A 14670-nucleotide genomic window follows, 5' to 3' on the forward strand; every position below is an offset into this window, starting at 1 on the left:
TTAACAGCGTGATATCAGACCTGGAAGGCTGTGATGGATACATTGATGACGTCATCAACTACCACGACACGTGGGAAGACCATCTACGCGGGATTCGTGAATTCTTCGAAAGACTCACTACCATGAAATTGACTGTAAACTTATTGAAATGTGAATTTTGTCATGCAACTGTTGAATTTTTAGGCCATATTGTAGGACAGGGGCAGGTTAAACCTGTTCAGGCCAAAGTAGAATCAATTATAGATTTTCCAGCTCCTGGAGGCAAGAGAGAGCTGATGAGGTTTCTTGGTATGGCTGGATACTACAGAAAATTTTGTCAAAATTTCTCTGTTATAGCAGCTCCACTTACTGCTTTGTTAAAGAAAAATGTCAAATTTGTCTGGTCAGACGAATGTAAGTCTGCCTTTGAGAAATTGAAAGCCATACTATCAAACTCACCAGTTCTGACTGCTCCAGATTTTAATAAACAGTTTAAACTGTTTGTTGACGCCAGCGATGTAGGTGTTGGTGCTGTTTTGATGCAAGAAGGTACTGAACAAATTGACCATCCAATTTGTTATTTCTCGAAAAAGTTTGACAAACACCAGAGAAATTATTCCACCATTGAGAAAGAATGTTTAGCATTGATTTTGGCCTTAAACCAATTTGATGTGTATCTATGCACTACAGTTGTGCCTGTGTTGGTCTTCACCGACCACAACCCTTTGACATTCATTGGGAAAATGAAAAACAAAAATCAAAGAATTCTCAGGTGGAGTTTGACTTTGCAAGAGTACAATCTTGACATCAAACATATCAAAGGGAAAGACAATATTCTAGCTGATGCTTTATCAAGGATTTAAATATTACTTGATATGTCAAGAAAGTTTCCTTTTCAAGAAAACTTTCTTTTCTTTAAGGAGGGGTGTGTTATGTATGACACTAAATACATGTAGTTATGAGATAAGGGAGATAACTCCTATAGCTTTTTTTTCAATACATCCTATGAAGGTCATATCATTGATTTAGGTTATAGAACTTTCTAGAATATAATCATGTATAAACAAATATGTTTGTAAACATGTTGATTTTAAGTAGAGATCTAGAATGATCTATTTCCAGAAAGTTATGTGTGTTTATTTGTTTACTGCTTTTAGTTAGATATTTCTAGGAGTAGAAGGTTCTCCAATATTCTTGAATTAGGGTTTAGCTATATATACTCCAGCTGTCCAAGGCTAATCAGAACTGTAATGAGACCTGTAATAAGACATACCAAGAATTGTACAGCGCCATATAAGATTCTATTGGGAGAGCTATTGTGACTTTATCTGTGGATTATTACAACACTGTGTGAGGATTTATTCATATTGCCTGGAACTTTACAAATCATCGGTGGACATTCAATTTCCTTGTGGATTTGTGATTATTGTTAATTTGAAACCTGGAAGGATCAAGGATTATACCAGGACATTCGCATACAGATAAGTAACACTTTAAATCATCGTACTAGTCTTGTACCACCACCAATTACTTTAGATATCGTAAACCATCTCTGTATAATATTGTATATATAATTAAATTGTGTTTTGAATTTAGCTGCTGGTTTCTCCTTTCTGTTATTTGTTAATGTAACAATATGTGGAAAAAAATGAATGAATATGAAAACAGCGCCTCATATTATAAGGCATAAAAGTCGCACTGATAGAAAAAAATAGTATTTTGCCTTCTTAAAGTCTATCTTGACGGGAAGTTTTATTTCTGTGTCAGTAGATTGTGCATTTACTCTGGGTTGGGATTTTGGAACAATAATCCCATAATATCTAGATAAGGTGGCCTTGACTAAGTAGAATCTAGTCCGCTAAGCCTGCCTATATTATAAGTTTGTTTTTTTGCCTAATATATAGACTTTATATTTGGCAAAAAATAAATAAAAAGCCTAATAATATAAGCAGGTTTTAGCGGACTATCTAAGTAGAATCTACTTTGTGTCACTATAATTTGCGAGGTGTCATTTTCGATATTTTGACTTTGCGTGTCTTTCGATTTAAGCTTGAAAAAGCCATCTTGTGTCTTAGAAGATTCATTTTAACGCATAACGTATATTTCAGTATTATTAATTTTAGATAAATCATCTACGTTAAGGTTATTTTAACTTTGATTTTAATTTACATTCAAGACTTTGACGGATCGACATAAATGTTTTAACTTTAAAAGACAATGAATAACTCATACTAGGATTTTTTATGTGCAAGCCCGGGCTTTTTTTTATAGAGCAAGCTACGCCCCTGCCCCCCCCCCCCCCCCCCCCCCCCCCCCCCCCCCATTACGTTTCTTTGTATCGGCTATTACGCTTAATCAGGCCAATGTAACCGATAAAATATAAGTTGCCTCTTAGTGGTGTTATTACATCTATATCCATTAGCCGGATGAGATTTTCAGCGACCTCGATTCCGAACTCAAAGATGCACTCGGTTCTTTCCGTTGTAAACATTCAATGCCGACAGATACAATTTCTTGTTGTGTTTGGCGATATTTTAACGTTGATAAACATTGCCAATAGTTCAAATTAAATGTTGTAATTTTGAAAACTTTCTAATTTCAGGTATAAGAACGTTTGTAGGAAGTCAAAAACTCTAAGAAATCTATGTAAATCTAATGATTTAGTAACTTTAATTGTATACTCTTTGTTATTTGTTAAATATAAAAAATATCAACAAATATTATCTAAGTAAAGAAAATCTCCAATACGCCGATTCCAGGATACAACATTCAGTCAGTTTAGTCATGTGACTTTCATCACCAGGTGACTTAATTTAGGGCACATTTGAAACAAAATGGCGGCATATGTAATGATTGAACACGGGTGGAAAATTACATATCATGATAGAACATTTAACATTAATTATAAGAACATATTGTATTAAATTTAATCTAAATATGCAAGAAAATTGAATTTAGACACTTCATACGGAATGACATGTAAATTACGGCATCAAATGGAGCCGTTGCCTAGCAGTTGGAAATCAGCGGTATCTGACGTCTCACTCAGAAATATTTCAAAACTTACCTTGGTGCATTTTCCCAAAAATCAATAACAAATAAGAAACATAAAACATAACAATTTATCTTAGTTCCGTTATCGAGCAAGTATTACCGACTATGACCTTTAACGGGACATTGGTATTCTCTGCCTCAGTGTCACCGCCATGACGGAAAAATGTGCCCTAAATTTTTCCCGGTCACACGACCAAATCAACGTTTTCTACCTCCTACCCAGAAGAGTTCCTTGTATCCCGGAATCGGCGTATTACCAAGGTATGTATATAAGAACAGCTTAAAAGCCAAATAAAAAAGTTTATGTTCTATAATACCTTTGACAAGAAGCTTTCCTCTGCAGTGTCAGCAAATTCCAGGCAAATTAGCTCATGATTGAAACATATTTGTCGACCATTTCCAAACACTTGAATCAACTCCAGGCGAAGCACTCCACGAACTACAGAGTAGATCTATAGAAGCAGAGATACATCATCAATTAATGTCTGAAGGATTGTGAATACATTATCAGGTTTATGTACTAAGTTTATGGTTATTCATTTGAACAAACTTGGTAGCCCTTCATCCCAACATGTCACAGGCCCAATATCAGGTCCCTAGGCCTCTTGGTTATAAAGAAGAAGTTGTTTAAAGATTTTAGCCTATTTGACCCCTGTTACCTTGAATGAAGGTCAAGGTCATTAATTTGAACAAAATTGGTAGCACTTCATCCCAGCATGTCACATGCCAAATATCAGGTCTCTAAGCCTCTTAGTTATTAAGCAGAAGTCGTATTAAGATTTTTCAGCCTATTTGACCCCTGTAACTTCGAAGGTCATTCAATTGAACCTTCATTCCAGCATGCTATAAGTCAAATTTCAAGACTCTAGGTCTCCAAGTTCTGGAGAAGATCAGGGATCAATCTAGATTTTGGGGGAAACTACCCTTTTTTCAGAATAGGGGAAAAGTTTGGCGAAATATAGGGGAATTTGAATCATCTTATTTTGGTCCAAAATTATATTCATTTTGACGAAAAAGTATTGTAAAACAACTAATTTTATTTCAAAATTTAGTAAAGCAAGGTTTTAAGCTCAATAATGAAAAATTTGAGTTTAACATAAAATATGCAGTAGCTGTATGATAAATATGAAGACATTTGCAAACAAAAGTCTAAAAAAATAATCAAAGTACTGAAAGAAACACAAAGGCTACCTGATCAAGTTGGTTCTATTAGCAATACCATTACCATTGTTATGAAAGGAGTAAATTGGCCGATTACAATTTTTTCATGAATGTATGTACTTTTCCAAGACTGGCAAGAAATTATTGCATTCTAGATAAAGACAAATTTCATACATACCGTATGCTAATAGTTATTGAGAAAGAAAGAAAAAGCATTTAAGTAGGTATAACAAATTGAAAATAAGAAATAAATGGATAGTTTCTATAAAAAGACAAAGTCCAATAACAATAATTATTTCAAAGGGCAATAACTACGTAAGTTACAGTCGAATCAAGCTGATTTTCGAACTCGTCCGAGATCTTTCTAATGTTAGTCTCCTTTAAAGTTTCGTTAAAATCGGTGCATATTTACTCAATTCAAAGTGTTCATTAATTTTTATTGCAAATGGGAAATAACTCTGTAAGTTAATGTCAAATCACGCTAATTTTCGAAATTGTCAAAGATCTTTCCAATGTTGGTCTAATACTCAAGTTATCATGTTCACAAGATTCAACAAGGACATAGTCATTCAAATCCCCCGCCAATGGTGATATCAAAGCTGAAGTAAGTTTGATTGTGGAGACTTATGTGTGTGAAAAAAACCAGGAAAAAGGAAGTTGAGCTAAAGAAAGATGGTGTATAATTCAAGTAGAGCGGGGCTGCAATTGTTGAATCAGGTATACAGCCTTGACATTTATATTAGACTATATACACAAAGATGGGTGGAGTTTTGCAAAGTAACATTTAACATTTAACATGATATTTTCAGCAATGTTAAATGAAAACCTAAAAATAGCAAAAGGTATAACTAGACCATAAAAAGAATGTGTCTATGAAGTTTCGAGGAAATATCTCTGCTGGTTTTAGAGTTATGCTCCGGAAATGAACCTGCTATAAAAATATTATATTTTCAGCAATGTTTCCATGGTTACGGAAAAAGTGCAAAAAATGAAAACCTAAAAATAGCAAAAGAAACTACTAGACCATAAGAACAATGTGTCTATAAAGTTTCATGGAAATATCTCTGCTGGTTTTAGAGTTGTGCTCCGGAAACGATTCTTGCACAAAAATCTGCCATTTTCAGCAATGTTTCCATGGTTACAGAAAAAAGTACAAAAAGTGAAAACCTTAAAATAGCAAAAGGCACTACTAGACCATAAGACCAATGTGTCTATGAAGTTTCGTGGAAATATCTCGTCTGGTTTTAAAGTTATGCTCCGGAAAAGAACCTGGTACAAAATATGATATTTTCAGCAATGTTTCCATGGTTACGGAAAAAATGCAGACAATGAAAACCTAACAAGAGATCCCAGAGGGATCTTGGCGCCCACCAAAGAATGATCTATGTCTGACAACAGAAAGAGGGATCTTTTCCCTGCTTTTCAAACTTTTACTACATACTCTAAATGAAACTTGAGAAAGATCCTTTCAGTACTTTCTGAGATATGTAGCAGAAACAAACTTCAATTATCAAAATCCAAGATGGCTACCTGTCGATCATCTTGCTGACCGATAAGTCCGAAAATGCACTAGACCCCTTCAGGAACCTGCACATGAAATTTGAGAGAGATCCCTTCAGTACTTTCTGAGAAATAGCGGTAACAAACTTTAACTATCAAAATCCAAGATGGCCGTCCTTCGGCCATCTTGTTGACCGATCTGTCCCAAAATGCAATATGCACAACTAGGGTCCTACGGGAACCTACATATGAAATTTGAGAAAGATTCCTTCAGTACTTTCTGGGAAATAGCGTTAACAAACTTTAACTATCAAAATCCAAGATGGCCGCCTGTCGACTATCTTGTTGACCGATCGCTCCCAAAATGCAATATGCACAACTAAGGTTCAAGGGGAACCTACATGTGAAATTTGAGAAAGATCCCTTCACAACTTTCTGAAAAATAGCGGTAACAAACTTTAACTATCAAAATCCAAGATGGCTGTCAGTCCGCCATCTTGTTGACCGATTGGTCCCAAAATGCAATATGCACAACTAGGGCCCTAGGGGAACCTACATGTGAAATTTGAGAAAGATCCCTTCACAACTTTCTGAAAAATAGCAGTAACAAACTTTAACTATCAAAATCCAAGATGGCCGCCAGTCGGCCATCTTGTTGACCGATTGGTCCAAAAATGCAATATGCACAACTAGGGCCCTAGGGGAACCTACATGTGAAATTTGAGAAAGATCCCTTCACAACTTTCTGAGAAAATAGCAGTAACAAACTTTAACTATCAAAATCCAAGATGGCCGCCAGTCGGCCATCTTGTTGACCGATTGGTCCCAAAAATGCAATATGCACAACTAGGGCCCTAGGGGAACCTACATGTGAAATTTGAGAAAGATCCCTTCACAACTTTCTGAGAAATAGCAGTAACAAACTTTAACTATCAAAATCCAAGATGGCCGCCAGTCGGCCATCTTGTTGACAGATTGGTCCCAAAATGCAATATGCACAACTAGGGCCCTAGGGGAACCTACATGTGAAATTTGAGAAAGATCCCTTCACAACTTTCTGAGAAATAGCGGTAACAAACTTTAACTATCAAAATCCAAGATGGCCGCCAGTCGGCCATCTTGTTGACCGATTGGTCCCAAAATGCAATATGCACAACTAGGGCCCTAGGGGAACCTACATGTGAAATTTGAGAAAGATTCCTTCAGTACTTTCTGAGAAATAGCGGTAACAAGAATTGTTAACGGACGGACGGACGGACGGACGGAAGGACGGACGGACGGACGGAACCCGGGTAAAAAAATAATTATTAGTGCAAAGGGCAATAAGTCCGTAACTTACAGTAGAATCAAGTTGATTTTCACAATCCTGTGAGATCTTACCAATGTTAGTCTACACACAACGTTTCATTACACTTGGTATTTTACTTAAGTTATAGTGTTCACAATGTTCGCTGATTTTCATACTCGTCCAAGGATTTCTCCGGTGTTGTTTTACACACAAAGATTCAATAAACTCTGTGCATACTTACTCAAGTTATCGTATAAACAAAGTCCAGTCATAATTATTAGTGCAAAGGGCAATAATTCCCGTAACTTACAGTCAAATCAAGCTGATTTTCAAACTCGTTTATTTATTAAGTTGGTTCAAATTTACTCAAGTTAATGTGTTCACAAGAATGGACAAAAGAATATCACAGGTCATCATGACCTATGGTCAGGTGACCTAAAAATTTAAAATGAATGCTTCACGCGTAATTACAGTAATTTAAGTGAATTTGAAGTGGGTCACCTATGGGGATTTTAAGCATTTAAAATATTTAAATTATTTACCAGTTTTTCTGCTAAGGGGATTTGCAGTGGTCCATTTAAGGGGTTATCCAGTGGTTTCGATAAGGGGATTTGAATTGACCCCACTAAGGGGGTTTGCAGTGGTCCAGCTAAGGGGATTTGAAGCGGTCACACAAAGGGCATTTTTTAAAAACGTCTACAATATGTAAATGAGGACACCAGTGGATTTGAAGTGGTATCCTTAGGGGGATTTGATGGGGTCTCACTTAGGGGATTTAAAGTGTCTAAAAATCAAATGGTGCTTAACAAGAGTTATTTCATTAAATTCATCTTTGGTAACTTCTGGCTTAAAAGAAATAAACTGCTGTAACAGCTGTTGTTTGAATATCTAAGCAAATCTGGAGTCTAGGGGTTTGTGAAAGATGTTTTACTGGAATAGCTCTTATTTCTGAAAAATAACAAAAGTGACAACTAAATAATAGTTTATTGTATTTCATATACATTCTTATTTCTTTCTTTTTTTAAATACATTCATAAATAAAATATTGAATGGTAGTACACATAAAAATTAGAAATAAATACCATAATTACAGGACAACATGCATGTCAATCTACATATAATCCCCTAAATGCTCAATTTAAAATATATATTTTGTAATATAACAGCACAGTCATTACTTTATAGTATAGATATTGACTAATGATATTCTGTATTTGCATATTATAGAGTTATCTGCCCTAGAGGGTAGGTATTGATTGTGATGTCATGTGTTTGCAGGCATAATATTATACTTTAAGAGAAATCGACCAGAATTTCTCACACAAAATAATGACATCATAATGGATACCTACCGGCAAGGGAGGTAATTCTGTAATCTGCAAAGATTGAATAGGTTTTATATGAGGAGACACAATAATATTTTATAATTGATGAGTTCAGTACTTCCTAAGAAATAGTGGTAACAACCTTCAACTATCAAAATACAAGATGGCGTCCTGTCGGCTATCTTGTTCACCGATCAGTCTGAAAATGCAATATGCATAATTAGACCCCTAAGGGAACCTGCACATGCAATTTGATACAGATCCCTTGAGTACTTTCTGAGAAATAGTGGTAACAAGCTTTAACTATCAAAATCCAAGATGGCCATCCTGTCGGCCATCTTGTTCATCAATCGGTCCCAAAATGCAATATGCTCAACTAGGCCCCTAGGGGAACCTGCACATGCAATTTGAGACAGATCCCTTCAGTGCTTTTTGAGAAATAGCTGTAATCAAAGTACTGTAAGTACTGAACTGAAAAAGCATAGATGTAACAAAAATTTAGTTCAAGGAAGGCAAATATGTCATTAGTAACATTTTAGAGTGTGTATTTTCTTGCAAGTCTCATGTCATTATCTAGTTGGGTTATTTATCTTCCAAGTGTTCATTTAATTAATTTTGGATAAATTGTTAAGATTGCAGACAACCATTCCTCCTCATATCAAAAGATGAATCTAAAAATTATGAGAAGATTTTAAGAAAATGCTACAAAATTTCTTTTAGATTTGAACTTTAAACCTATCTTGAATTCAACAGTGTCAACAAACATTTACAGTCAGTGTCATGACCTTTTCTCTAATGTTTGAATATAATTGTCTGAATAACAAAATAAAGAAAAAAATTGTAGTTATGATTATTTGATAATTGATCTTGTGGACAAGGCCATGGAGACCTACAGCTAATAACAATCTGCAGTAAAATGACAACAAGGGAAACATTAAGACTCCATTAAGAAGAAAGTGTAATCTGACACATGGATATCCCTTGATGGCATTTTTACAAAGTTCATGGCTTATGCTGCAAATGTTGTTTACAGACCTCATTTATAAGGAACTATGTGCAATGCATATAATATACAAGTATTTTTTTTCGATGAACTATGTGGTACAGATCTATTACAGGAGGAAAGGGCAAAAGGCAATTAATTAGATTGTTATCAAGAAAAGAAATGAAATGACAAAAACTAAGGGTCAAATGTTCATTTAAAGAATTGGTTACTGCATCAAAATCAAAACTGAATTGTTTTGAATTATGTTTATTCAAAAATACTTTAATACAAACATGAAATAACATCACAATACATTATTTTTTCTAGTTCTCTTCTGTGATACACACAATGTATTCAGGCATATTAGTAAGTAATGAGCAGTTCTTGATACTTTGCAGGGGCCGCGGTTGCCGAGTGGTTAAGATGTACCGACATATAACCACATGCCCTCCACCTCTGGGTCGCGAGTTTGAATCCTATGTGGGGCAGTTGTCAGGTACTGACCGCTGGTCGGTGGTTTTTCTCCGAGTACTACGGCTTTCCTCCACCAACAAACCTGACATGTCCTTAAATGACCCTGGCTGTTAATAGGACATTAAACTAATCAAACCAAATTGATACTTTGCTGCAATATTGAAGAAAGGTCATATCAAAGTCAGATTCAGTATGATACTGTCTCTATGTAATGCATAAAATGGACACTGAGAATTCTTAACAGCATATTAAAACAACCATTCTCAAAATCAGTGTGTTATTTGTATACATTGACATGTACAGTGGACCCTCGATAATCTGGACACCTTCGTTCCCAGCCTAAACCGTCCAGATTACAAATTTTCCGGACTGCCGAATTTCGTGTACCCTAGTCAATTTTGAAATTGTCATGTACAAGTTAATCCCCTTGACCTTGTAAATCAATGATGGGTTTTTATGTTTATGTACTAAAATAAATACTTTGTTTGTTATGTTTTAAAGGTTTTTTCCCATTTAATTATGTTAAGAATATGAAATTAACGTACAAGTAATCACACATTATTGGCAACTTGTTGTTAATGTCACATTACTTACAACTGTTTATACATGTATTGGTAACAAGATCAGAAACAGTTGTAAAAACATTTGATAGAGGCATCAACTAATGGGAAAAAACAGTGGGCTATGTCACCAGGGTTGGGGTAATTAAAAATGTAATTGTAATTAATTGCAATTAATTACATTTTTTAAAGTAATTGAAAGTAATTTGTAATTAAGAAATATTTCAATTACATGTAATTGTAATTGTAATTAATTACATTCTAAAAATGTGTAATTAACAATTACATTTCAATTACTTTTCAATTACATATATATATTTACTAATGTCTAATACTAAAATTAATGAATGTAAGACATTTATTTGGCTATATAGAAATTTAAACAGGTTACATATGTGAGGCAGTGACCATAGTATACCCTACACTTGTACCTCTTTTTACCTGTAGTTTTCTCCTGAGGCAATATATACAGGTGTGAGTTGTGAACACATAGCCTGTGATTACAAATCACAAAGGTCTTGCTTATATAACACCTATATATACATGTTGATCACCTAATTAGCATATCTAATGAAGGCAAAAATATAGATGATAGCTCAGATTAGTCTTCAACCGCCCCTGCCAAGAAAACTTTTTCAGTTCATTCCACTACACCCTCACGAAAGAGACACAACTCTTAAATCCAATGAAGTAGACACCTACGGGTACATTGGTGAATATTGCACAGAGAGATGTTGGGACCCATTTAAGTTCCGGAAAGATAATTCTTGCAGATTTCCACATTTGTGTATTTTACCAGCTCCAGTAGAGAGATTATTTAGTGTTGCTGGCAAAGTATTCCGACCAGACAGAAACAGAATGCATATATGTCTGATGATAATTTTCAGACTCTGATGATGATAAAATGCAATTTATAAATATGAATACCTGGTACCATCATATTTTTAAATTGCATTTTATCATCATCAGAGTCTGAAAAGTTTTAAATGTACATTTTTATTTGACCTAGGTCTAATAAAAATGCACATGTAAAACTAATACACGTACACCCTACCAATACTCAATTGTAACTTGTGAAGCATATGTTCTATCAGAACTTACTGATAGTGACTTATATACTATACAATTGTGTATATATTTGTAAAAATAAACATCTTAAGAAAATGTAATGTGTAATTGTAATTAATTACTTTTTGAATGTAATTGTAATTGTAATTAATTACATTTACAAAACTGAGTAATTGTAATTGAGTTTTGACCAAGTAATTGTAATTGTAATTAATTACATTGCAATGTAATTGACCCCAACCCTGTATGTCACCAGAAGTGTTAAAATTTGTGTCATTTTGGTGAACACACTGCACAAAGTCAACAAGTACAGATGTAAAACTGTTTAATATGTGTCTGTTGTAGCAAATAAATGAATGTCATTCCATATACAATGTACTAATGGCCGTGTCACATATGTGAATCATTGAAATATACATTGTAGTAATGATAATTCAGGCGTGATGATGGGTAAATAAATTATCAGTTTATATTATAAATGTAGGATATTTCTATATATATCTAAATGCAAAGTTACTCGACATTCGCTAATTGTCATCACTTGATGTTTTGCAACATTACAGTCAATGGGACAGAATTGTAGTTCTGATAATGACCGTCTGTCAGAACATATATAGTGTGTTTCATTTAAGCCAAGAAAACTCTTTTTTTGTTTGTTTGAATTTTACAACAAAACAGAAAAACTAACACATGAGTCAGTCTGTTAAGTTAAACGTTTAAACACCTTCTATCTCTCCACAGATTGATAAAAATCAGCAGTTTGTCAAATGGTGACAACTCTTTGCAAAAGTTGCAAATATACTGGATTTACTTTTTTTGTATTTTGCTGTTTTAATTGGCATTATGAAACAATGCGAATGAGTAGCACCAACCCATATGCCTGTTGTCCAGAGCTATATGTATGTTGTCCCAGCTAGTTTAATATATGCCTGGTAGTCATCCTTAGAATCATTTCACTGCTTCCAAAGTAATCCTGATAATCTCCAGTCTTCAACAATTTGTGAATCTGCTTCAGATGACTAGCCAATGAGTCCTGTAATTATAAAATTTAACATATATATCAATATTCTTAATTTGTTATAAAAAGTTACAGAAATCATCTAACAATGACAAAAGGAAGAAATTGGACTCATGTATACAAGGACTTTGAGTTAAAGATGCTCCACCGCCGACACAGTATAAATGATATTCTTTGAACAATAGAATAGTGTTTAATCGTGTATGCATAAGTCTAATTAACACAAAAAATTAATTTATCTTGCCTTTGGGTCAAGCGCAATCAGTACTTCATTCCATATAGGATATAGTGCTATGGAGTTTTTTCGGGATGCAATTAATTATTTTTTTGATATTTTTAACTTGAAGTGAAATTAGAAGGTCAAACTTTTCAACGGCGGTAATGGTGTAAAGTAAGTAACTTTTGTAACTGAAGAAAAATACTAAATCGACTGCTGCCATTTTTGATAGTGAAAAAATACCATTTGTCAGCAGTGGAGCATCTTTAAATATATTAGCATCATAATTAATTTGTCTCCTATATCTGATACACATTGATAAAATACAATTTTTTTACTGTTAGCAAAACTTACTTTAAACCAAATACTGTAATATTGAGCAAGTGTAAATTTACCATGTATGATATATTACAGTGCATAGGTTATTGTTTATTTTGGTAAGTGTTATTTATAAATTCTCTGAATTGATGAAGATATATATGTATAGTGACTGTTTAATCGATGTTCTAAGTTCATACCGCCAATTTCGAAATCCCAGATATTAATTGTCTTATAATAAATCTAGCATTACAATTCTTCTATTTATCTAAAGAAATTCTGTATTCACATGTGTATCATGCATTGTTTTGCCTACAAATAAACACATGCTTTGTGATGTTTATAGACATATTGACAATCTGGTAAATTGACTCTATGCATTAATATAAAATTTGATGTCATCGCATTAGAAAATAATACCAAAAATGAATCTTGTCAACAGCTATTATAACAACAAACTACTTCAAATTTTAAGTGATATTCAATTTTGTTCGTTCCATTGTAATAAAATAAAACGTCGATTATATGGATGCCAACCCAAAGGCATGATAGGCAAAGAAGCAAAACGAAATGAAACTTACGATTTTCACTGCTTCTGTCTCCAAATACGAAAAGAATTCCGTAGTTTACTAGCAAGGTGGCTTGCAACATGCAGTGTTCAAATATTCTTCGGTGTTTTTCAGATATGAGAATGCATTTATTACGCTTCATAATTAAATGGAAAATATCTCTTGACTTGCAAGTTTACATCACAGGTCCGCTTTGCGTGATGACGTCTTTGTTTACATTCGGCCGTTTACACTATTGCCGAGTGTCACGATATTTCATTGTATCTGTATCCATGTATTAAATATTCCCTCGTTAATGAAAGGATGCGTTAGTTGACAATCCGTGCGAAATGATATGGAGCCAGCGTAACTCAGAATTTATCGTGTTTGTTAGCTTCTGCACAGATCACCCAGACGCTTGATGCGTACTTATTTAACAAGCGTCTGTTTGAGTGAGACTTGGTTAAATTCAGTGGGCCATAGTAATGACATGATAACAAAACGAACCTACCAGTTCTCCAAAATGACTATCAATACAATACATGTAAAAACAAACAACTTTTATATCTTTCTTACGTCACGATGAATTAAAAAATTGTCATTATATAATAGATTATGAATGTATACACCAAAGTACAATTAGATACTTACATACCAAAATCCTGACAATTCCTTTATTTAGTGTTACCCAAACCGGATGTTTACATTAAATATATGCAAATGACTGGCGAGAATTAGGCCACCGATCGCTACCACTGATGCAAATTATCCTCACTATTTTTCAAATATAGACGTTCATGCTGTAGTTTTTGTAGACATGTTTGAAACTATTCTACTTAATGAAATGCCATAGAAGTTGTTCATTACAATTAAACTGCACTATGGCAGCATATTTGTTCTAGAAAGAGGAAAAGAGAAAAAATCGCATGCAAATGAGAGGTCAATCGCATTTAAATTAGTGGGTCATCGGGCCGTAGCAATACTGGAAAAGCAAGCTTTTTCAGTAAAAAACTTCAATTGTCAAAATCCAAGATGGCGGCCTGTCGGCAATCTTGTTTATCGATCAGTCCCAAAATGCAATATGCACAACTAGGGCCCTAGGCAAACCTGTACATGACATTTGAGAAGAATTCTTTCGGAACTTTCTGAGAAATAGTGGTAACAAACTTTAAATT

The 14670-nt window shown here is 34.2% G+C and overlaps 1 protein-coding gene across 1 annotated transcript in view; it reads right to left on the reverse strand.

Moving 5' to 3' along the window:
• Nucleotides 1–3326: 3326 nt before the first annotated feature.
• Nucleotides 3327–14670, reverse strand: part of LOC138319848 (probable ATP-dependent RNA helicase spindle-E) — a 36021-nt gene continuing 24677 nt past the window's right edge. The window contains exon 6 of the mRNA XM_069262978.1: nucleotides 3327–3485. Coding sequence (XP_069119079.1) covers nucleotides 3342–3485 — 144 coding nt within the window. The 3' untranslated portion in view covers nucleotides 3327–3341. The remainder of the gene's footprint in view (nucleotides 3486–14670) is intronic.

The sequence above is a fragment of the Argopecten irradians genome, chromosome 3, assembly GCF_041381155.1.
Source record: "Argopecten irradians isolate NY chromosome 3, Ai_NY, whole genome shotgun sequence".
NCBI classification, from domain to species: Eukaryota; Metazoa; Mollusca; class Bivalvia; order Pectinida; family Pectinidae; genus Argopecten; species Argopecten irradians.